This window comes from Corvus hawaiiensis, chromosome 7, assembly GCF_020740725.1.
Source record: "Corvus hawaiiensis isolate bCorHaw1 chromosome 7, bCorHaw1.pri.cur, whole genome shotgun sequence".
NCBI lineage: Eukaryota > Metazoa > Chordata > Aves > Passeriformes > Corvidae > Corvus > Corvus hawaiiensis.
Genome location: NC_063219.1, coordinates 9,197,323 through 9,219,662, shown reverse-complemented (window position 1 = coordinate 9,219,662; position 22,340 = coordinate 9,197,323). Strand labels below are relative to the sequence as shown.

Here is a 22,340-nt window from a genome sequence, read left to right as displayed (position 1 = left end):
GAAAATCTTCAAATTAGAGGGAAAACCAAGAGAGAATAAAATGTTTCTTCTTACTTCACTTTATGATTTACATGCAAGTGGGGTGTTTTTACGGTTAAATAGTACAGCTGTGTTGATGTTTTTATGCTGACAAACTCTGGAAATTTAAAATGAGTACTGACTTGAAAAAAAATAAATAAAAAAGGCAAAAGCCCCCACAAAACCAAGTAACAGACTCCCCCCTCCTCAAGGTGCACAACCACAGAAGCCAGGAACAAAAACAAGTGCTTTCTGCACTGTTCTAGCAATCTTACCCAAGCTCTGGGAAGCAGCAAGCAAAGATGAAGTACCAAAAAGAAACCTTTAGGTGAAAATACCAGTAGTTCAGAGAACAGCAATACCAGTAGGTACAGCCCTCAGCAGCCACAGTGTTATTCCTCATCCAGGAAAAAGAAGTCTTGTTAGAAGCAAAGAACACTGTGTGCTTGGTAGCTGTCTAATTTCATGAAAGTAAAACTGTACCCAGTCGGCCTGTCCTGAAATCCTCCCTCCTCCCTCCAGTGCAGCAGTTTATTCACCAGAACTGCATACACACAGCTCAGGCAGCAGCCTGAAGAACACCAGAGAACAGGATGCTAAAAACTTCTTACAGGTTCTGCTCATATTTTACCTTAGCTGCCTGTCTAAACAGCTGTACAGACTGCTGTTAGTCCAAATTTGGACAGAATATACTTACAAAAAATACTTACAATGTATTGATGGGTTTTTTCCCAATGTCTCAGAATGTAAGCAAGCAGACATGCACCAGTACAGACTCTGCCAGACCATGGACAAGAGGGAACATTAACTTAACTACCCCCATAGGGACAGGAGAAGGATGCCTACCATTGATGGAAGCCTGTTTCCTAGGTGGGTGACAGTGAAGCAATGGATTTCCTTAGCAATGAAAGCCTTGGAGTAAGGCTGTAGAAGAAAGGGCATGAAGAAGATGCAGAGCTTCTCAAAAACTCCATCTGCAGGAAGTTTAGCCAAGACTTAAGGAACTCAACTACAGAAACTATAAAGGAATGCCTTTGGAAGTGGAGGCTAATAGTGATAGAGGAGATCCAAAATTCTCCAAGACCCCTAATACAAAATAATGCTCAAAACTGGTGAGTGAACAGAAACAAAATATCAGAAATCAATATAAAGTTTTTGACATAGATGTACAGCTGTTTCCTTGCCCGGCATAACACAGAAGGATGCAGGTTCAACACATTAGTCAGCACAGCCCACAGTTCTTGTAATTATCAGCCCCTCCCGTCTGTACTAGCTGCAAATCCATGGTCTGAAGACCATTCCCACAGCAAGGGAAAACACAAGGTGTCAGAGACACTGGCCAAGTCCCACACCGAGGTTAGACTGCTCTAAGGCACAGCACCAGGTCCAGACGAAGCAGCCTCTTGGTTTATTACAATGCTCTAACACTGGAACAAACTAGAGTGGAAACATGAATTTTGCTACATATACCACAAAATATCCATCCCAACAACTCAGCTGTGGAGCCACAGCCTTCCTATTAACAGTCCTCTTCAGGAACACATTAAAACATTAAGCTGCTTACTCTAAGGCTCAGGAACTAGCCTTGTTTGTAAAGGTGCCTTACTGTCCTCCACAGGTGCCAGGCAGAGACAGAGCTGTAGACAATGAAAAGGGATGCACAAATCTTTACGAGCAAGAAAAGCCCCTCCTGCAGCTATTGCTGGCTGCTGCCCAGCCTGGGGATCCTGCCAGCAGGAACTGAGGAGCAGCAGCAGCTAAAACAGTGATCGGTCTCTCAGGCTGACAGGGCTGGGTTTTATTGTAGTGGCTGTCACAAGACTCAACTACGAACATATGGAGCTGCAGAGCATAAGGTATGAATGAGGGACACTGCCTGGCTTTGTGATGCCCTCAGGAAGCCAAAGGTTCCACTGGAGTAACACAAATGAAAGTCAGAAGGAAGGAGACCATCAAGATCTGCCTAAGATCAACCACACAAAAGCAAAATAAAAGCAGCACACAACCCCATTCTGTTCTTTAATCTCCAGAAGCCCAACTATAAGGTAATAGTATATATTACAAGAATGGGAATTAGGAATACACCAGAAAAGCCATTTTTCCACATCTCACATAAGAAGGTACAGGAAAACACAGCCCCACATTTTAAAACCACAACTATGTTACTACTGATTAGCACAAATTGAGGAGTAAGAGGACAAAGTGAGGAGTTAACAACCAGATGCTCCAACTGTACAAAAAGTGCCCAGAGTCTCAGCGAAGAACTATGTCAGCCTTAAAAATCACTCTGTCTCACGGCTCTCCCCCGGTATTTGTTTCCTTGAATTCCATCACTCCTAACGTGCCAGCTCCTACTTCCAGCAGTTGCCGCCTTCGCGCCTGAGAAGCGGGAAGGCCGGCAGCCAGGCGAGGCAGCCGTGCCCGCACAGCCTGGCACTGCTGCCAGCTGTCTCTCCCCCAGGACCCTGCCCACAGAAACACCTTGTACCCAGAGACACGAGCGTCATGAGGCTCTGCCCAACCCCTTGGGCAACTTGTACAAACCAAGGTGATTTTAAAGCAAAAATGTTCTCAGCAGAATGTGATGTTCAGAAGCAAACTAATTTGTATGTAACCTTCAGGTTAAAAATGCTACTTTGTTAAGGCTACAGGATAAATCCCTGCATTTTTCCTTTTTTTGCCAATTACTATATTTAGAAATCTAATTTGGACTGCTACTTACTGAACTATGAGAAAGCATAAAATATTTCTAAATGTTTAACAATTTTTGCCATGACAGGTCTTGCATTATTAAATCTGTATTTTATAACATGCCAGATGAAGGTAACCTGCTCTGTATAAGGCTTTGTGTGGAAGCCTGGAAAAGGTACTCATGGCAAAGCAGGGGCTGACAGACCCTCACACCACCTCGGCCAGCAAATACAGTAGTCTCACGTCTTCCCCACAGCAGGAACACCGCTTGGAGAGAACCAGCCACGCCGTTTACCTTCCCACTCCGCATCACTCTCATTGCTGTCCACAGCATCACCTTTCCTCAGGGTGCCCAGCGGGAGCGGCTCCTCCGCTTTGCTCAGTTTGGAGGAGTCCGCGGCCGGCAACCTCGCTGCGAGATGATGGGAGGAGTAAAGCAGCACCGCCGCCTGTCCTGCAAAACCCCACCTCAAAGCACGGCTCTCCCTCCTCTCCTGCACAACACGAGCCTAAGGCGGCTGAAGGCCAGTGCTGCCCACGGCCAGCTCGCCCCGCGGGTGCGGCCGCGCATCCCCCCTCCCGGCTCGGGGCGGTGGAGCGGGCACATACCGGCGCGGCGGGGCGGTGTCCGTGCGAGCAGCATGCTGGAAGCGTGGCCCCGCCGCGCACGGTCCCCGGCCGCCGGGCTGCCCCTTCCTCCGGCGGTGCCCGCGGGATCCGGCCCTCGTCCCACCGACGCCGCCGCCTCCTCCGGGCTCCTGAACGGCAAAGACGCAAACCCACCGTCAAAGTCCATGCTGGGAGCACCTCCCGGCCCCCCGCCCGGCCCCGCGGCGCTCGCACAGGTAGCGCCGGGAGGGCCCCCGCGCCCGCCGCCGCTCACGCCGCTCCCGCCGCTCCGCCGGGCGCTCCCCGCCCTCCCCGGGGCGGCGGCGGCGGGGCCGGGCGGGGCCGGGGGGCGGGAGCGCCGCCGAGCCCGGGAGCAGCGCCGCGGCCCCGACCTGTCCCCGCGCCGGCACCTGTGCCCGCCCCGCAGCCCCTGTGCGCCCCCGGCCACGGCGCTCCTGCCCCGCCCGCGGGCAGCGCGGCCGCCGCGCCTCAGCGCCCGCACCGGCCCTGCCATTTAAAGTAAGGGAAAAAGGGGGAAAAAACACCCAGGCGGAAAGCCGCCTCCCATTGGCTTCTCCTCCTTTAAATCCTCCTCCCCCTCTACTCGGCCCTAGTGAGGCACATCTGGAGTGCTGTGTCCAGGTCTGGGCTCCTCAGTACAAAAACAAGAGGAGCTACTGGAGAGGGTCCAGCGGAGGCCACAAAGATGATGAGGGATCTCTCTTACAAGGAGAGACTGCGGGAGCTGGGCCTGTTTAGTCTGGAGAAGAGAAGGCTGAGAGGGGATCTCATCATTACATATAAATATCTCAAAGGCAGGTGCCAAGAGGATGGTGCCAGACTCTTCTCAGTGGTGCCCAGCAACAGGATGGGGAGCAATGGCCACAAACTAAAACACAACAAGTTCCACCTCAACACGAGGAAGAACTTTACACTGAGGGTGGCAGAGCACTGAAACAGTTGCCCGGTGAGGTCATGGAGTCTCCAGTGACATTCCAAACCCACCCGGGTGCATTCCTGTGTCCCCTGCTCCAGGTGACCCTGCCTTGGCAGGAGGGGTAGACTGGATGATCTCCAGAGGCCCCTTCCAACAAGCCTAACAATTCTGTGATTCTGTGAAATGTAGAAAAGCATGCTCAAAGAATAGCGTTGGCATATAAAAGCTTAGGGCCATTGCCATTTCGTGTTCCACTCAGCCCTGTGACAGCACTGAGGTGCCAAAACACGTTGAGCATGCAAGGACTGGTGAGTGTTAAAGCAAAGCAAACAGTGGGAAAGACTGGGGAAGAGGCCTGGGTGATGCATCTCTGATTTTATCCTGTCAGGCAGCATCAAATCATGTACAACCACAGAGAAGTATTAATTATACCAAAGCTTTTTAGGAAACGCCCCCATTCCAAAAGAAAGCTTCCAGAATGAAGGAGATGAGCGACCTAAAATAACATTTTCAACTTTCAAAAATAAAAGCGATGCTAAAACTGAAAACTATTTCATAAGAGAGGCTGCAAACAGACATCCTGGGTAAAGCATTCCTGTTTTGGGGGAGTTCTTGACACCCAAACTACTGCACAATACACACTAGCATGCCTGGGCATCACCTCTGGGAGGCTGTCACAGAGCTCACACCTGGCTGGGGCTGGCAAACAGCACCCCAGGACTTGCAGAAGTCTCCTGGCCCTGAGAGTGACAGGCGTGGGGACACGAGGCTCATGCTGGGCCCTGGCTTGTCCTGTGGCAACAGGCTAAAAGCCGGGGTGCCGCAGGGCTGGGCACTGTGCTCATGCCCCTCACTGGAGTTAGCACTCGCTTTCAGTGCCTGTGCTGAGCTGGGGCTAAGTCTTCCCATCTATTTAGGCAACAGTTTTATAGAATCAGAGAATCATTTAGATTGGAAAGGACCTCCAAGATCATCAAGTCCAACTGATAACCCAGCACTGCCATGTCCACAGCTAAAATATGTCCCTTAGTGCCAGAGCTACAAAGCCTTTAAATACCTCCAGGGATGATGACTCCACCACTGCCCTGGGCAGACTGTTACAATGCTTGGCCACCCCTTCGATGAAGGAACTTTTTCTAATATCCAACCTAAACCTCTCCTGGCACAACCTGAGGGCATTTCCTCTGGATCTATTGCTGCTATGTGGGAAAAGAGGCCAACCCATCTCACTACACCCTCCTTTCAGGTAGTTCTAGGGTGCAATAAGGTCTCCCCTGAGCCTTCTTTTCGACAGACTAAACACCCCCAGCTCCCTCAGCCCCTCCTCATATGACTGATTCTCCAGCCCCTTCACCAGCTCTGTTGCCTGTTCCTGGACACGCTGCAGCAGCTCAATGATTATTGCCAAGCAGGTTTCCAATTGTCAAGCCTAATTCTAATTGTCAGGTAGGTTTCTAACACATTTCTAGTCAGTCATGGGCCTGCCAAGGAACCTCTTGCAGCATTTTCAAAGCCGAAGGCAACACTACACTGGTAACATCAGTCAAAAGAAACACCACTGTAACTGTAGCTGCTGGTCACAGATCATCCATTGCACTACTGTGATCATGTCCTGAAGGGACTGTGCAGGGCTGGGAGAGCCAGGGGATGCACAGGTGCAGAAAAACAGGAACAACATCCCTCTGGTCTCCAACAGCTGGGAACCCTCCCTAGCCTGAAAGCTGGGAGACTGGGAGCAGGCAGCCACCCCTGTATACCTCCACCAACAAAATCCAGCAGCTCCTTGTACGAAAGGGTTGCTGCTACAGCTGTTGTGACCACCCAACAACAGCACACAATATTACACTCATTACTTGCAAACAGTCCACCTGTGAATAAAAACCCCATATATTTTACTAATTACTGCCTTCGGAGCCCAAAGAAAGCATTGTGCTGACAAGTGCTGTGCACAGGGTTTGTACACACTGCGTTTGCTGTGTCATTTCATCCAGCTCTAATGGGAACTATGCTCCCTTAGAGACCAAAGGAAGGGTTTCTGGGGCTGGGTTGCAACAGGAGACCTAAGCTCGACCCTCAGCAGCAGTTCCCAGGGCAGGCAACCTCAGGTGCACATCAGCTCCAGGTCCTCACATGTGATTTTTAATCTGACAAGATCCCCAGCCAGGATTAAGCCCCTTGGGCACTAAACACGTGCTGCAAGTGTTTGCAAGGGCAGGTCTGAGGAGCTCAACCCAAAGCCTGTTAAAGCTGGTGACACTGTGCCCTCTGATTTCAAGGAGCTTTGACTTGGGACCTGCTGACCTGGGTAGATTGTGTGCAGATGTTTCATTACTGTTTTAGGTCACCTGTAGGTGGCTGGAGGAGAAAATCAAATAAACTCCTAGCCCTGAGAATTAAAACAAGATGAAGTATTGGAAAGGCATGGTTACCTTGCATTAACACACTGGTATTATTACAACAGTGATTTTTAAACTATCTCCTGTTTTTTAACAAGAATTTAGTAACTAAATTATAAATATCTTTGTATAGGTTTATGGCTACTGTGCTCTTTATTATTCTAGCCCGGTTTCTAATGCAAGGCTCTACTTTTAACTTCAGCTTTTAATGAATGCAGCTCCCACTGAGCAACTTGGAGCTGTAGGGCAGACATTCCACAGGCTGCCTTCCTCTGCATGGCACAGGCTGCAAGCATAGCTGGTGCCTGACTGGATCACTTCATTGCATCCCAATAGATAATACCCTGGTCCTGGTGCACTGCTCATCTCTTGTGTCACGACCCAAAACAAGCCTTGTCTTGAGCAGCCACACCTCAGTGTGATGTGGCAGGGACAGGAAGCTAAGGAGAGGGAGAGACATGGGATGAGAATCTCGAGCCTGTATTTATTTCTGGGTGCCAAAACAGATTTAATATTTTATTAGCTGTGGAGTTTGTAAGACAGCTGATTATGTTGGGCTGAGGCAAAGCAGTCAGTGCTTTTAAATGCAGAGCATCCATTTGAAATGACTACCACAGGCACAGGCCAGGCAGTTGATGAAATATTTAGATCGTAAAGCATTTCAGTGTGCAAGGCTGGGGCCAGACCTGGGCGCTGTGATGTTGAAAACCACAATACCCAAATCTGAGGTCCCCAGCCCCAAAATGGAGGCCTCAGAGGTGCAGCAGTTGCCCATGGAGTAGGGCTATGGGACTTCAAGTTCTCCTACCCCCTGCCCGGGTGCAGGAACCCTTGCTGGGCATGAACTGGTTTGGGAGAACACAGGCATCAAAGCCTTTCCTGAGACTCAACTTGCCAGAAAATGCTGCCTCTTGCACCCCTCTCCTGAATTTCAGTGGCTGAAAGCATTTTCCTGTAGGGGTAAGGAAGGCACTCTCCCTTCAGAAGAAGTTGTTTTGAAGCAAGTTTGACTTTTTGTTGTCACAAGATCTGATATATATTTTATTAGATTTTTTTTATTAGTTACTTGCTTATTGGAGTTTGCTAGATCTTCCTATAACATGGTCCAAATCCTCTAAATTCTTCGCATGCCCTGCTCTGTGTGCACATCTTCACCCCAGAGTGATGTGGATGCAGCATCAATACATCTGCAACAGAGGAAACTGCTGCAAACTGAACCACAGAAGCCAGGGAATGGTGTTAGCATTGGTACTGCTGGAGTGGTACCCAGACTGGATGATAGCTATGCTGAAGCTTCAGAGGAACTGGGTAAGAAACTACTAAACTACTTCTTTTGGGTTAAAATTTGTCACTTAACAACCTCTGCACCAGATGGCAAAGTTGTAATGAGTTTGTCCAAGGGTAACAGAACAAATGAAACCTGGTTTCTGCCTCCCTCTGATACAATTTCACAGTTCCTGCCCTTGCCCTTCCATCTGCTACTCTTCACAACTCCTCCACATCTGCAAACCCTTCTCCAAGACTTCAACTCCTTCTCTCTGTCCCATAGACCCACAATAACCCACTCTCATTTCTGGACTACTCATGTCCCCTTCTGCCTGGCAATACCTCAGCTCCCTGCCATTTCTCCTGTGCGCAGTTTACAGTAACCCCAGCTTTCTTCCACATCTTCTGACCTGAGTTGTGTGGTTGGCCAGGTGGCAGCAGGAGCATATGCTCTGGCTTTGCCATTGTGCTGCCTGGATGGTCAGTCCTTCAGTCCTGCACACCACAGATGCTGGCTCAGATTCTCCCTGCCTTCCCGACAGAAAGCAGAGAAAATACAATCATTTTTCCCAAGCAGTGCTTAAGTTCATTTAAGAACCCACTGACAAGGAATGTGGCATTCAAAAAAGGGCTACAAAACTCCATGGATTTATCCAAATCCAAATGCCAACTCAATCCCTCATCAGAGGTCACTGGCTGAAACACTTGCTCTGTTTCTCAGTTCATTTTTTTAACTATACACTGGTACTAGGGAGGGCTTTACTGAGGCACAGATTTCTAATTCAGCTGAAGAGTTAAAGGGAAGCCATGACAAGCACTCTCTGCCCCAGGTGTTCCCCCCAGCATGCCCACAGCCACACGGTGACTTTACAAAATCTATTTATACGTGCAGTAATCCACTATTGGTACGGGTTGGAAAATGTTGCGCAGTCTGAGAAGAATCAATATGGAGTCTAAAGAGCTAGAAAGCCCTGAAGATTTTTGTTAGTAACTAAAATCTTCTAATAATCCAAAAGCCTTGAAGTTATACCTGTTATGCTGCGAATACCTTGTAATAAGTACTTAGGTAGAGTTTCAAAATCAAACCCATGATGCAAAGCAGGTCACTGCAACACAGCTTTATAGACTAAGGAACCTCCATCTAAACAAAGGCTCTATTTTCAAAAACTCTGTGCCTGGGAAAGGTGTTCCTTTCCTCAGCTATGGATTTTTCTTTTTTTTTTACCTAATTCTTCTTTGATTATACACTGCTCTCAGCTGCTCTCGCTGTTCTGCGTAGAACTGAGATTTACCAAAGCCTTTTCTCAGAGCTTTTATTTTCTTAGAATATTTCCTTCTTGTTTGCAACCAGGTTGATTAAAAGTAAGGACAAATATGATTGCAGGATACCCGAGCACATGCCATGGAAGTCACTCAGTGCTGCCCTAATTTTCAACTCTGTTACTACCAAAAGTACATGACAGTGGGGATTGCACAATTGCTCTAAACCTTAGGGCACAACATTGATTTCTATGTCATGATTATTTTTGGAATGTGCCATCCTCCTGCTTTCAAAAAAAGGTTTGATAGTTTTTAAGTTAAAATATAACAGAATATAGATATAAAGCCTAATTCCACTTTCTTGTATGAAGAGATCCTGAATATTTAAAATAGGTTTAGCCCATTGCTATTAGTTTTAATTCTTTTGGTGTTAGTTGGATGTGCATGTACTGCTATAACTCAAAGAAGAAACACAAAATCAGTGTATGCACTGAATTCTGTACCCATTAAAGAACCCCCAGCACTCTGTGATTATCACTATGAGACATTTGGGGAAGGACTTGGTTTGTTTTTTTTTTTTTTAATTGATAAAATATCCCATTTAGCAGCAGAACTTGAAGAACATGCTCAGTTTTACTCATGTACTTACACTTCAGTGTATCCTGCAGGACTTCATTGGATACGGGCTGAGTTGCAGAAATTCATTTCATCCAGTCAGCAACATCTGTGCAAAGATATTTAGAACTGCTTAAACCATCATATTTGCAAAATTTTCCATGAAAAAAACCAACATTATTTACTTAGAATTTGCCTAGATGCTTAAAAATTTGCTAAAAAATAATTATGACAAAGTTACACTATAAAGGCACTCTGCTCAAAAAAAAAGAGATGGAATAGGTGGGTATTCTTTTCTCCCATAGAACAACCTATACTTACCATCAAAGTAAAAAAGAAGAAACCAGAATCACAGAATCATTTAGGCTGGGAAACTGCTAAGATAATCAAGAAAATAAATGACGCATTTCTACACAGCACAAATGTTTATTCAACTGACTGTACTAGTTGTTAGATGCTTTTGTTTCCATTTGCATAATTAATCCAGAAATCATTAGAAAGTTTGTAGTGGAAATCCATTTGGGCAATTTTAGGAATCTTTAAAACAAAATCTGTGCTCTTGGGGATTTCCAGGTTTTGTGTCCTGGAACAGAGAGTGGTGCTGACTCCTCGGGACTGTCCAAACTCTCCCCAAGGGCAGTGAGATCAGTGTCTCTGAGTAACCACAGAGCAAAGACACCCAAGGAATTCAGAAGCAGCCAAAAAATTGAGCACTAATTCTCACTGGAGATGACAGTTTTCTGGAAGAGTGGAATTTCTTCCAGCAGGAGGAGATTGAGCATTTCAGCTAAGGAATACTCACTGGCAGTGAGCCCTGACCTGGGCCCTGCAGTAACAGAGGAGTGCACCCTGTTCCCCACACACAATGGCCTCAGGCCAAGGGCTGATCTTGGGGCCACAGCAATAATTAGGGGTGTTTTTTTCTAAGAAACCTTTCTTCATGATGGCTCCTTCTGTGGTGCACACAGAAGCCGAGTGCTAAATCACCACAGCAGCACTGCACATTCATCATGGAGGAAAACTGAAACAGCAGCAACAAACCCCCCCAGGAGCTCTGCCTGGGGAAGAGGCAGCTATTGCTTTTTTTCAGTCTATTTATGAAACTGAAGACTGTGTTTGGCAGGAGGTCAGCAGTGAGTCTGAGCATACATTGACTATGGACACATGTGGCTTCTGCCACCCCACAGCCTGAGCAGCCCTGGTGTGGTTTGCACCAGCCTGTGCAGCCAGGCACTTACCTCCTGGTGAGCAGAGACCATCCTTACCCTGTGCACAGGGCTGGAAAACATAAATAGATACAATAAATACCAAATCTTATTCACTTTTTTTTTCAAATAAGGTAGTATACCAGCCACAGAAATATTCCTAATTTATATGCAAGTCCTCTTTTACTTAATTTTTTATCAGTACCTAACAGCACTAAGGCATGAGGCCTAGGCAGACATGCAAACTGCAGCCCTGGAAAACCCAGGCAGCAGCACAGCAAGAGGATTAACCAAACATGAGGCATTAGAATATTGCAAAGAGGATCAAAGGAGATTTGTGACTGAAAAGCCACCCACCAGAATTACAGTCAGCTGAGAAGCCGGACAGAGAAAAAGCGGGTAGATGTTTTGCATTTAGATCTCTCCTAGAATAAACTCAAACTTTGGGATGTGCACTGCAATACACCACCAGATCAGGCTTCCCTGTGACATAGAGCTGCAAACAAAGCCATCTTCTTTCTACACTGAAAATTATAGCTTCGTGACAGTCAAATATTAGCTGGAAAAAAGCAAGAATCATGTTGAAAGACGGTTGCTGGCACGCCTAAAACAAAGAGCCCTGAGGGCACCAACAAAGCAGTAGCTGTACAAAAATTGCCACACAAAAGGAAACAATACAGAGAAATAAGAGGAATGTAAGGCCCAATCTTGCCATAACATTTCCTTCTCCAAAATAAAAATCACTGTCAGGGCTCCTGCTCCAAAAAGATACTAAAATTAATTATTAAACAGGAAATTGCCTCCCAGCAGAGATAAAGACAGACATCACTGCAGGTGAGGTTGTAGATCAGCAGAACAGTGACACTCTAAAACCCTGCTCCCCCAAATTTTGTAACATCTGTGGACGTTAATGTACTTAATGTAGAGAAGTCGTATGTTTCAGAGGAATGTTGTACCAACATCTGTACCTTCAAATTTCCACACTGAGATCAGCATTATGATGAGCAACAACTCCTCCCTTTTCCTCCCCCTCTGCCCTGCTTTCACACCTTGCTTTGGCTGCACCTGCCTTTATATCCATCCACAAGTCTTTCCTTCCTCCTACTTTCTTCAGATCCATCAGGAGAGAGGAGGGTATGAGCAGCCAGGTGGGTGTGTGGCTGTTAACTGAGCTTAACCCACCACATTATTTCATCCCAGCTTTGCTCATAGTAAGTCATCCTGCCCCTAAGAACTAATTCATCCCCTAAAACATATTCTTCGTGTGTTTTTAGGGACTAGGCTAAAGATGATGAATGGGTGTGAAATTGAGAGTTTTTCCTAGTACCTGTAGTAAGTCCCCAAACCATGTTTCTCTGTGAGACCAGGTTCTCCACCTTGAACGATTAAGCACTACAAACATGTGAAAGGGTGAACTCTTGCTGCCATAAGAGCAGTGGTGATGGCTTTTGCTGCTTTAAGAGCCTGGCCCACTTCTCTCAATCTTCCTTGAGGGCAGGCATGCATCCCCCCCAACTCTCAGGGATATCACAGGCAGCCTGTGGAGAGACCACCAAAGACTGCTCCTGTCATGCAGTCTGAACTGCTCAGTGCCCTAATGAGGTGGGCAATAAAACTGGCTTCCTTTGAGCACAGGGCAAATGCATTTTCAAATAGGAAATGAGACAGAAGATGCCTTAGGAAGAAGCCGGGGTAGTGACTCCTTCAGAGGATACATTAAAGCAACGACAGGGGACTGAAGGATACAGATGCTGAGGAATCACATCCCTCGGGGAGATTTATGGATGACTGAATTTGAGCTACTGCTGCTGCTGAAAACTTCCATTTCCCTAAATTGCCTTGCTGACTGAGATCAAGCCCTCTGTACACTTTTTCTCATACACCAACATCACCTTTTGCAGCACAAATGGAAAATAAATTCTTTTATAAAGTGTCTTGGGGTGACTTTATGATGTGTATCCCCTATTGCTGCTTTATGTCCAGAAGTTAACTTTGTGCCTTTATACGGAACCTGGCGGGGGAGGGCTGGTTGTAACCTGTTTTCTATTGGAGGATATTTTTCCTCCAAATTTGTCCAAACCGGCACATAAAGTCACAAAATGACTTCATCTGTCACTGAAATGAGAAGATGAATTTGAAATTCATTTTCAGAAGAGTCTAATTTACCAACAGTGTCATCATGATTACCTCACATACTAAATATTTTGATGTCTCCAGACATTATTCAATACCCAAATGTTCTAATTGTCTTATCTGAGATACCATCCAATATTAGATGTCCTTTCCACTTTATCACGAGGTTTTCAGCTGCATCGTCTTCAAATCAGACAGGGAAGTTTATGACATTATATAGATCAAATAGAAAGATGCAAAAACATTTTTTGGAGGCTGTAACTAGAAATATTATCTATAACCACATAACAGCAAAGAACCAAATAATGAATTTCATTCAGTCTATAGGTAGATCCCTATACACATAACTTTGCAATTTGATTTCAAGAAGAAAAAAATAACTTTTAACATTGAAAAAGTCATTTATTTGGGGGAACACAACTGTCTTGAGGACATCATGAGCAAGTGGAACACCTCTGCTGAAATAAATGTCAGTCATGGATAGTCTGTGTAATGGTGACGCTGCGAGACTCAACAGAGCATGAGCTCACATTTCAGGCGCCCCTTTTGGACTAGAGTTCTTCAAGTCTCATTTTTCCCAATTTCCCATTAATCTTATGATATCCATTCCTACCTTTAATATAGCAGTGGCAAGAATATTTCAGTTGGAATATGGAGTTAGATGGCATAAGCTTGCTACACATTTACTTCATTAAGGCAAGGCTTTGAAGAAAAGCTAATCTTGAGCGCATATAAAAAAGTTTTTATGACTAAAAAGACTCAAAGTATTTGATCTGTTAATATGCATAATTCTAAACAAGCCATTGCAGCTAAAGATTAGCTACTGCTAAAAAAAATCTAGAAACTGAGATGGCATGATTTGAATAGTAAAGGGTTTGTGGAATAAGCTTTGAGACAGAATAACATCAGGATTAATACCTAGGTTTTAGTGTTAATTGAGATATAGCATTCACCTTTGACAGGTGGTGGGTGCACTCATAGGTTTGGGACTGGCAGAGGCTGCTGAGCTAAGCCAGGGCTGGAGCTAGGGTCAAGTCAGACCTACAATACACTGCCAGTATGCCCTGAGAGGTGATGCCTAAGCATTGGGTTAGGCAAAGACAAATAGGGTTTAGACTGGAGGAAAACTTGGATCTAAGGCAAAATCTTGTTTATAGAAGCCTGCCAAAAAACAACCAAGGCTACAAAATTTATCCATGGATGTTTAATAGTGGTAGCTCCAACCTCCGTCCATTTTCCAGCAAGCTCTGGCTTACAAAAGAGCACACCTCGGGCAGTATGAACTGATGCTGGTTTTGTTATACAAGCAGAAGTGCACGTGAGAAAAATGTGATGAGTATTATATGAGAATTAAACCTCTCTGGATCAGCACTGGGCTGTTGTAAAGTGCAGACACCAAGAGGCATCAGACATACTGTATCGCATTGGTTTGGGATGTGGCCCTAAGTTTTAACAAGGACAGATATGCACAGACATACACACAGAGAGAGTTTTGTACTCTAATAATCTATGATCCAGTAGCTCATAAAACTAGAAAATGCCTTGGAGGGAGTTTCAGTATGATATGGTTATATTTTGATAAAGTAGTTAATATAGGAAAGTAATACAATCTCTGAGAGAAAAACGGGCTACAAAAAATCCAGGAAGGCCATTCTAATGCAGGTGGTCTGCCAACAATTCTATAGCTTAATACTAACTTGAATAACTTCTCACTCTCTTTCTGGCTGTCCCTTCTTCCCCTTGCCTTCAAGTCAGAAGTCTTTTGGATGCTGAATTAAAGATTGTTCATATCACACAGTTCAAAGTTCAAGATCCTGCTTGTATGCGGCATGACCTCTTACTAGCTGGAAAACTTTACTCAAATACAGGCTCTGTGATGAGAGGCCAACTACTGGATGCAGTTTCCACAGCAAAATTTGTGTCACTTAGCTTCAAAACAAGCCTGCATTTAGTGAACTAAAGGAGTTGTTCAGTGGCACAGCTAAGAGCTCACAAACACACACAGTCTGACAAATTCTTTTCAGCCAGCGTCAACAGTATCCACATACAGACAGGCATTTCAAGCCTCAGTTCTTCTGAATCAGACAGGATGAATCAGGATGAATAGTTTCAGCCAAAGAAGAATATTTTGTGTTTTTATCCATCTCATCTAGGAACAGCATCACATACTACTAGTAGATAAATAAATAACTGCTAACTGCCTGCAACCTGTACCATTTGCCACCTCCATACCCAGCTGCCTGCTAACAGAGGTCTCACTGGGGCACTGTCTTGGAACACCATACATTCTGTTCTCACAACTGTCCTCCAAGCAGAAAATTAGATTTACTTTTGAACAGTGGGGAAATGAGAGACAATGAGGGGGAATGGGTGTGGAAGTTTGGAAAATGTGTAGGCTCACTGTATGTGTGCAGTGAGGAGCTGTGCAGAGCGATCTGAGCCAGCGCTGCACAAGCCGGGCCATGGCACTGGGCACAAGGAATCGTGTTGTGCCGTATGGCTGTGCTGCAGTGACAGCAGGGATGTGTCACCTCCCTCGGAGCTGGCTCCAGTGCCTTAGCAGAGCTTTGCTTCGTGGGTGCATGGCCAGGAAGCGGGTGGGCCGACAGCTGCCGGAGGCGGTAGGAGGAATACAGTCCCTGATCAGCTATTAGTGCTCGTGGTGCCACTGCTGCTGGGCGGGAAACACCAATCTGTCCATGGTGACCCCAACAACTCAGAGAACAGAACCAGAAAATTGGCTCTTCAGTTTGCCATAGTGACTCCATAGAGCAAGATTTCATATAATGAAGAGATGAATCCATATTTGCGTGACAGAGTTATCGATTATTTCAGTAGAGCCAAGACCCAAGTTTTAATATTCTGAAACCAAATATGATCCTTTGAGCTTCATCAGTCACCTTTCTCTATACCAAAAAAAAATCCTAGGCCCCTCCATCTTGTTTATGGCTGTAAACAATTTGCTACCCAATTTACTACTGCCTTGATTTTAATTAATAAAGGAGTTCATAAGATTTTTTCTTCTAAAGTCTTTGGACAGAATTGATGTAAAATATACTAGATAGAGACCTGCTATAAGTAAAAATAATTTTGAATAAAGATATATCTATTGAATTCACTTCTGAGATTCCCTTCAGGCTTACAATACAAGCACTCTATTCCAAACATAATGACAGGCACGATAAATTACTGACTTGTATTTATGAATACAACATTATTTCATGGATAGCACATACATACTTATCACATCACACTGTCATAGTATTTGTTTGATGTTCATATAAGGGCACAGTTAAGAAGAGAGTGTTCATCACCTTTTTATTAAGGTGACAAAAAAATGAGAACCATCTCTCACTTGGAAGAAGCTTGTTTGGAAATAATTTGAAACACTAGCCCTCTCAGGAGATGCAGCAAAAATATCTCTTCTATCATCTTACAAGAGTAGCCTGTGAGCCACGTTAATCATCTCGGACTGAAATTTATAACAACATATGGAAGACTTGCCTCACTATTATTAGAAGTTGCAAGTTTCATATGTGTTCGTCAACTAATTTAAGGGTCACTCCTGCTTCGAACATTATACCCCAAGTAATAAGTGCTATAACAGGTCATTTGCATTCAGGAAATTATTTTTGGAAGAAGCTCCTGCTTGATGCAAAAGGGCAAAGGACACTGGAAACTAAAGTCAAGAATTTAGTTCTCTTGGACCCTGATCCCCACAGCTTTTGCAGGTCCATATGATCTTTTAATTCCGTTTCAAAGGATTTTGATAACATTGCCTTTGGAATATTTTGTCTTTAGTGATATTTTTCCAGGTTTTATTAGTATTTACTCATGGCTTTGTGTATGTGCTTCTTAAAGAACAGAATCGCACACAAGATTTGGTCTCTTCAACCAGCACTGTGACTTTTTTGCACTTTTCCCATGCTTCAAATTTATTATTTCAGCCTTAGATGGAAGAAAGCCACTTCATGCTATAACATCTCTGTTTGACTCTGTCAGTATTATGGGCATGAATAAAGAATTTAGTGAAAAGCTGTCTCCATCCTTTTGGGGATTGATACAGCTTCTCAGCTCTCCCTAGCAGAAAACTACAAGCAAGGTTTTGTGCTCCGCCCTGCAGTGAATTTGATGGTGTTAGAAATGTTTACGTAGGCATGTTGATGATGATACCATTGCACTGCAATAGTATCCATACCCCACCCTCCTCCCCAAAATCAAAATCCCCCAGGCTCAGTCCTACAGCCATGGAAAGACATTTTGGAAGGTTCTCAGCCACTTACAAAAGTCGCCACTGAGCATCAGTCAAGTGAACAAAGCCTGTTTATTTAAGCTCTGAAATACTTTTTTTCCCTCATAAATTTTCTTTAAATATAGTCATGCTGCTCCTACACTCAAGCATACAGCAGATGGAAAGTAAATTTATTCTAGCTTATTTCCTGAACACTGAGCATGCAGCAGGCAAAATCATAGGTGGTGGTGTATACACTGGCTGCACGATACACCACTGGGTAGTAGTAAAAACGATATTACATTTTACTTTTACCCTGTGAGAAGTAGATTTCAGATCTTCTAGAGGAAATCAAATCTCATCTTTGAAAAATTTTGTGTTCTTATCCACTGTTAAATTACATTTAAGGAATGTCACTGACAGAAGTATTTAGTATTCTAATTATCACCCCAGTAAACTCAAGTGCAGTATTTAAAACTATTGCATGATTAAAAAAAACCTTAATAATACATTGTTTGCACAAATTAAACCTATGCAAATTTCTTTTTAGATTCAAGACATTTCCATGTCAATGAAGTAGCCAGAACTACCCAAAGTGGAATAATTTAGAGCTGCTTTTTAAGAGCCACAGTTCTCATGAGGTTTGGCCATAGCTAAATGGGAAGCACTTTGGGAAAAATGCTTCTGTTCTGCCTTCCAGTCAGACAAACCTGTGAAGCAAACTGTTCAGCTGGGAGCACTCAGGCAGCCAGAGGAACAATTGAATTACCTGCAAGGCTTACAGGGTTTCATGTTTATTATTATTTTAAAGAATTGTTATTATTTAAAGAGAATGCCACTGCAGATAGCTTAATTAAAAACTTCTCTTCAACATGCAGCTGGGTTTTTTTGTAACTTCCAAATACAGGTGTGTAGAATGAGTAAATATAAGACAACTCCAGTTTATCTACATCTGTATAATCTATATGTTACCTTGCTAGAAATATTGTAGACAGTTGCAGAATATTGTTGATTACTCCATCGTCAAAGAAAGAAACTCCATGCAGAGTAACCCTAGAGAGACAAAAATGATACAGAGCTGAAGCACCAATACCAAAAAAGCAGAGCTGTTTACTATAGAAAAAAAAGAACAAGATAAATTATCTAAAGTTATGCATGGTACAGAGAAGGCAAATAAGAAATCACTGATTTCTCGTAAAAATAAATTAAAAAAAAAGAGAGTACAATAGACCATATAATGGAATGGAAAGAAAAGACATTTCATATGGGTTAAAAAGACAATACCTAATACATAGAGAGCCCACAGGAAATGCCACCATTATAACTGATTTAGAGCACCCAGATCTACTGCAGTGTGCACCTCAAAGCTTGGAAAGGATTTTTGATCGCAGGCTTTGACACTAAAGCCAGTCCTTAGCAGAGCTCAAGGTGTGATGCAGTAGATTATTTTGCAGGCTTGCTGAGATTTCTTGAGGATTATACAGTTTCCTAGAGTCCATGATTTTGGTAATATAACAAAGGACCTGGTTATATTCAAACAGGTACATGTTATCTCTGATTTCACAGCCTCAGCCAAAATTGGTGGGTTATTAATTAAACAGCAGAAAACAGAAAAGCACATATGTCATAGAACATGCAGCTTAAAGACAGTTTTCCTGGAAAACAAGACACTGGTGAAAACCTGAAGAGAGAATGGAGAGATAAGAGAGGTGAGATCAGGTCAAGTTACAAAGTTTGCATTCCCTGTAGCCATGTTTCCCTTCATACCTCTGGATAAAGCCCTTTGAATCTGATGAAAAAGAGGCCCATAAATTCTAAGGAATTAGCAATTAGTAAGCACAGAAATATAAATCAACTGAATGTTAATGCTTAGGACACTAAATGGCTGAATTAGATCCAAGAATACAACCCTGAGAGTCAGCAATGAGATATTGAAAAGATCTTTGCGTTACATCTTTACAAAAGCAGAGGAACCTTACCAGGCTTGTTTGAATTGGAATGAAAGCAACCTCAATTCCTGGCTCCCAAGGATTTTACCATATGGATGCAAAGCCTGCTCTGGAGACGTGACTCCTCAGACACTCACAAGAACTGCCCCAACCCCATTAGCTTTTTGGTTGATTACAACTCATTAAGAAGATTTGTGTTTTATCGTGGTCTTCTCTTTAAGCACCTGCTCTTACTCTATCCTTTGTAGAGTGCCACAAAAGATTTTTGCAGGAAAACCCCAAACCAAATCCACTCTATTTTATAGCAGCTACTGCAGTTGTTGCAAATTTGCAAATGGAGTACCTGGATGCAAACTGTGATGGATATTTTCCCCTGTGCTCTGAACCAGTGTAGATAAGACAAAATAATTTCAGTTCTTTAGCCATGTCTCAGACCAACCTTCATCACCAGCTCAGCTGAGGTAGTGCCAGTGTATTTGGGCAAGCTGGTTCCAGCTTCTCATTTTTCCCCTTGCCTTTGCTTCCCTTCTTGGCACTTCTCAGGAATAAAAAATGTGAGGAAAGTGTCTCCCAAGGCAAAGCTGGAAAATGTACTTGTCCTCAGAGGAAATCTGACTTCCCCCCAGATTAAAGCCTAAATAATACACTCCAAGCTCAATTCACTGCTGGAAGATGGAAAAATACTTGTTTATCATCACCACAACCTGCAGCTGGGAGAAGAGGAACCACCATTCCCATGCTCCATAGCTGTTACTTTACAAACCAGGCAGCTGCAGACCGTGTGTTGGTCTCCTCTAATCCTCCACAAATTCCCGTGATAGGGAATGCTTGTGCTGTGTGTTCTTGTGCTGTCTGCTTTTATGCTGAATGAGAAACTCCATGGGGACCATGCTGTGAGAAAGCCAAAGTGGAAACACCCCCCTTGTACCGTTGGCTGATTTTTCTTATTCTGTACAGAAAAAGGAAAAGTTTGGCCAGGGCACCACAACCCTTCTCATGTGAGGCGATCCTTTGGTGCATTTCTGGCAAGGGTGTGGGCTCCCTGACTGCCCTTCCTTCCAGCACAAGCATCCAGCCAGCCATGCTCTGGTCCCAGTGCCTGTTACTTTCCCAAGGAAGGAGGATATGTGATTTATATACTGCAGATGCCAAACACACTCATTTGAGAGGAAAGAGGTACACAAAGCATGATGGGTGTGTTGTAGGAACTGCATATTAATGCCAGTTCCCAAAGAGCAACTCAACCCCAATGACTGGCTCTAATGCCCCAGCTTAGGAAGATGGCTGTTTTCAGGAAGCAAAACCCTCTCCAAATGCTGCAAACACTCGGACCATTCTGGGGCTCTAATCCTTTATATGCTAACTAAAAAGAGCACATCTCATACCTTGCTATTTGGAGCAATTACTGACAGAGGTGACTTTCTCACGGTCTGCAAACCATGAATGACACCATTATACTGAAACACATTTTCAATTAGATTCTCTCTGGAAAATAAAAATTAAATTCTGTGCTATGCAATGGTATTTGCTGGTATTATCCTCTGAGTTTGTACTTGCTGCACTGTTCTGTTTTACTCTGGGCTAACACAGCTTAGGGCCTTTCCAAAAACTTCTTGAAACACAGCATATCAAAATGCAAAACCAACATCCTTTCGCTTGTAATATGCTTATTTCAAAATTACTCACAGGAAAGGCTACAAAATTGCCTACCAGCTTTGCTCATTTTGTTACACTTTATTAGGCCTAAATGGCTGCAAGAACAGGAAATTTAGCCCTATGCGGCAGCAGCAATGCTCAAACTGAAAAAAAAAAGAAGCTGTTAATCTGAGTTATGATTAATAAATTACTAATTTATATCTATATCAGATGACACTAAACGTTAGCCCAGAGTGCAAGATGTTAGCATTTTTAAGTACAGCATTCTTCCTATACGAACAGCAAATACCCATTTCATATCATTCCAGATACATACTGAAATAAGTAATTCCTTCACATTATTTTGATAAACCTTATTTCTTGTAAGAAACATTGACCATTCGCCAGGTAGCACAATTGTGGCAAGTATTTTGTGCCATTATGGTCCCCCAGATAATGCCTGATTGACTGATGTGAGGGAAGGGCTATACAGAAAGGAAATCTCATTTCTTAAACCAGCCAGTGCAATGAGAAAGCTGTTGAGCAGAAACTGCTCTTTTGCTTGAATGTCTAATTAAACATATCTATATCTATCTATATGGAATTATATGTACACAAACCATATAACTAGAGATTTACCAATACAGTAATTTTTAACACAGTTTAGGATCTAGTGAAGCAATTTCTCTCTACCAAGTTATTACTAGGATATTAAAATTTACCACACTGCTTTCTCAGAGTTACTCATATAAATCATTAGATACATCAATTAAAGTTTAGAATTAGCAAAGCAGACAACTGCACAATTCAATAGTTATTCACTAATTCTCATTTGTTCTAGAGGCTTTGGACAGAATGACAAAATGCTTCCATTTCTTAATGTTGAGCTACTTCAGTAAATTGTAGAAAGTATAATAAAGTAATTTGATGTCGTCAATTTTATTTCCATTTTGCACTGCATTCCTAATTGTACCATCCCTCTCTTTTCATTAATATGCTCTGGAAAGCCTCAAAAGTTTGGTCAAGTGCTTACATTTTTAATTGATCATAACCTTGGCTTTTGTATGCAGCAAGCCTTTTTTCTTTTCAAAACTTCAGAAGCAATTGTGAAGTTCCTCAGATTTGTGTACTGGAAAAACCCTGGTGCAAAGTTCACTTGACATAAAAAAAGCTTTGTGTAATTATCACAAAATCAGTAGCAAATAAATAACTCTGTATCTATTAAACTGGGTATCCATGGAATATTTTTCTCTATTAGCTCTTCCAGATCTACTCACTAAAAGCCACTCTACAGCCTTCATTATACTAGGATATCTTAAAAATAATCTCTGAAGAAACAACCACTGTAATACTTCAGACTTAATATGTGATCACTGTTTTTTAAGCACCCTTTCA

The 22,340-nt window shown here is 43.5% G+C and overlaps 1 protein-coding gene across 13 annotated transcripts in view; it reads right to left on the bottom strand.

Moving 5' to 3' along the window:
- C7H2orf88 (chromosome 7 C2orf88 homolog) overlaps nucleotides 1-22,340 on the bottom strand; it is a 40,878-nt gene that overhangs the window by 9,724 nt on the left and 8,814 nt on the right. For 4 of the 13 annotated variants that reach the window (XM_048309021.1, XM_048309025.1, XM_048309029.1 and 1 more), the window contains exon 1: nucleotides 3,319-3,591. Coding sequence is in view for 4 of the 13 variants with exons in the window: in XM_048309019.1 (XP_048164976.1) it covers nucleotides 3,005-3,043 (39 nt within the window). In the remaining 9 variants the exon portion in view is untranslated. Of the gene's footprint in view, nucleotides 1-3,004; nucleotides 3,291-3,318; nucleotides 3,592-9,826; nucleotides 9,937-11,030; nucleotides 11,071-18,333; nucleotides 18,415-22,340 lie in introns of those variants that run through there. The other 9 variants (XM_048309028.1, XM_048309031.1, XM_048309022.1 and 6 more) reach the window with 8 other exon arrangements.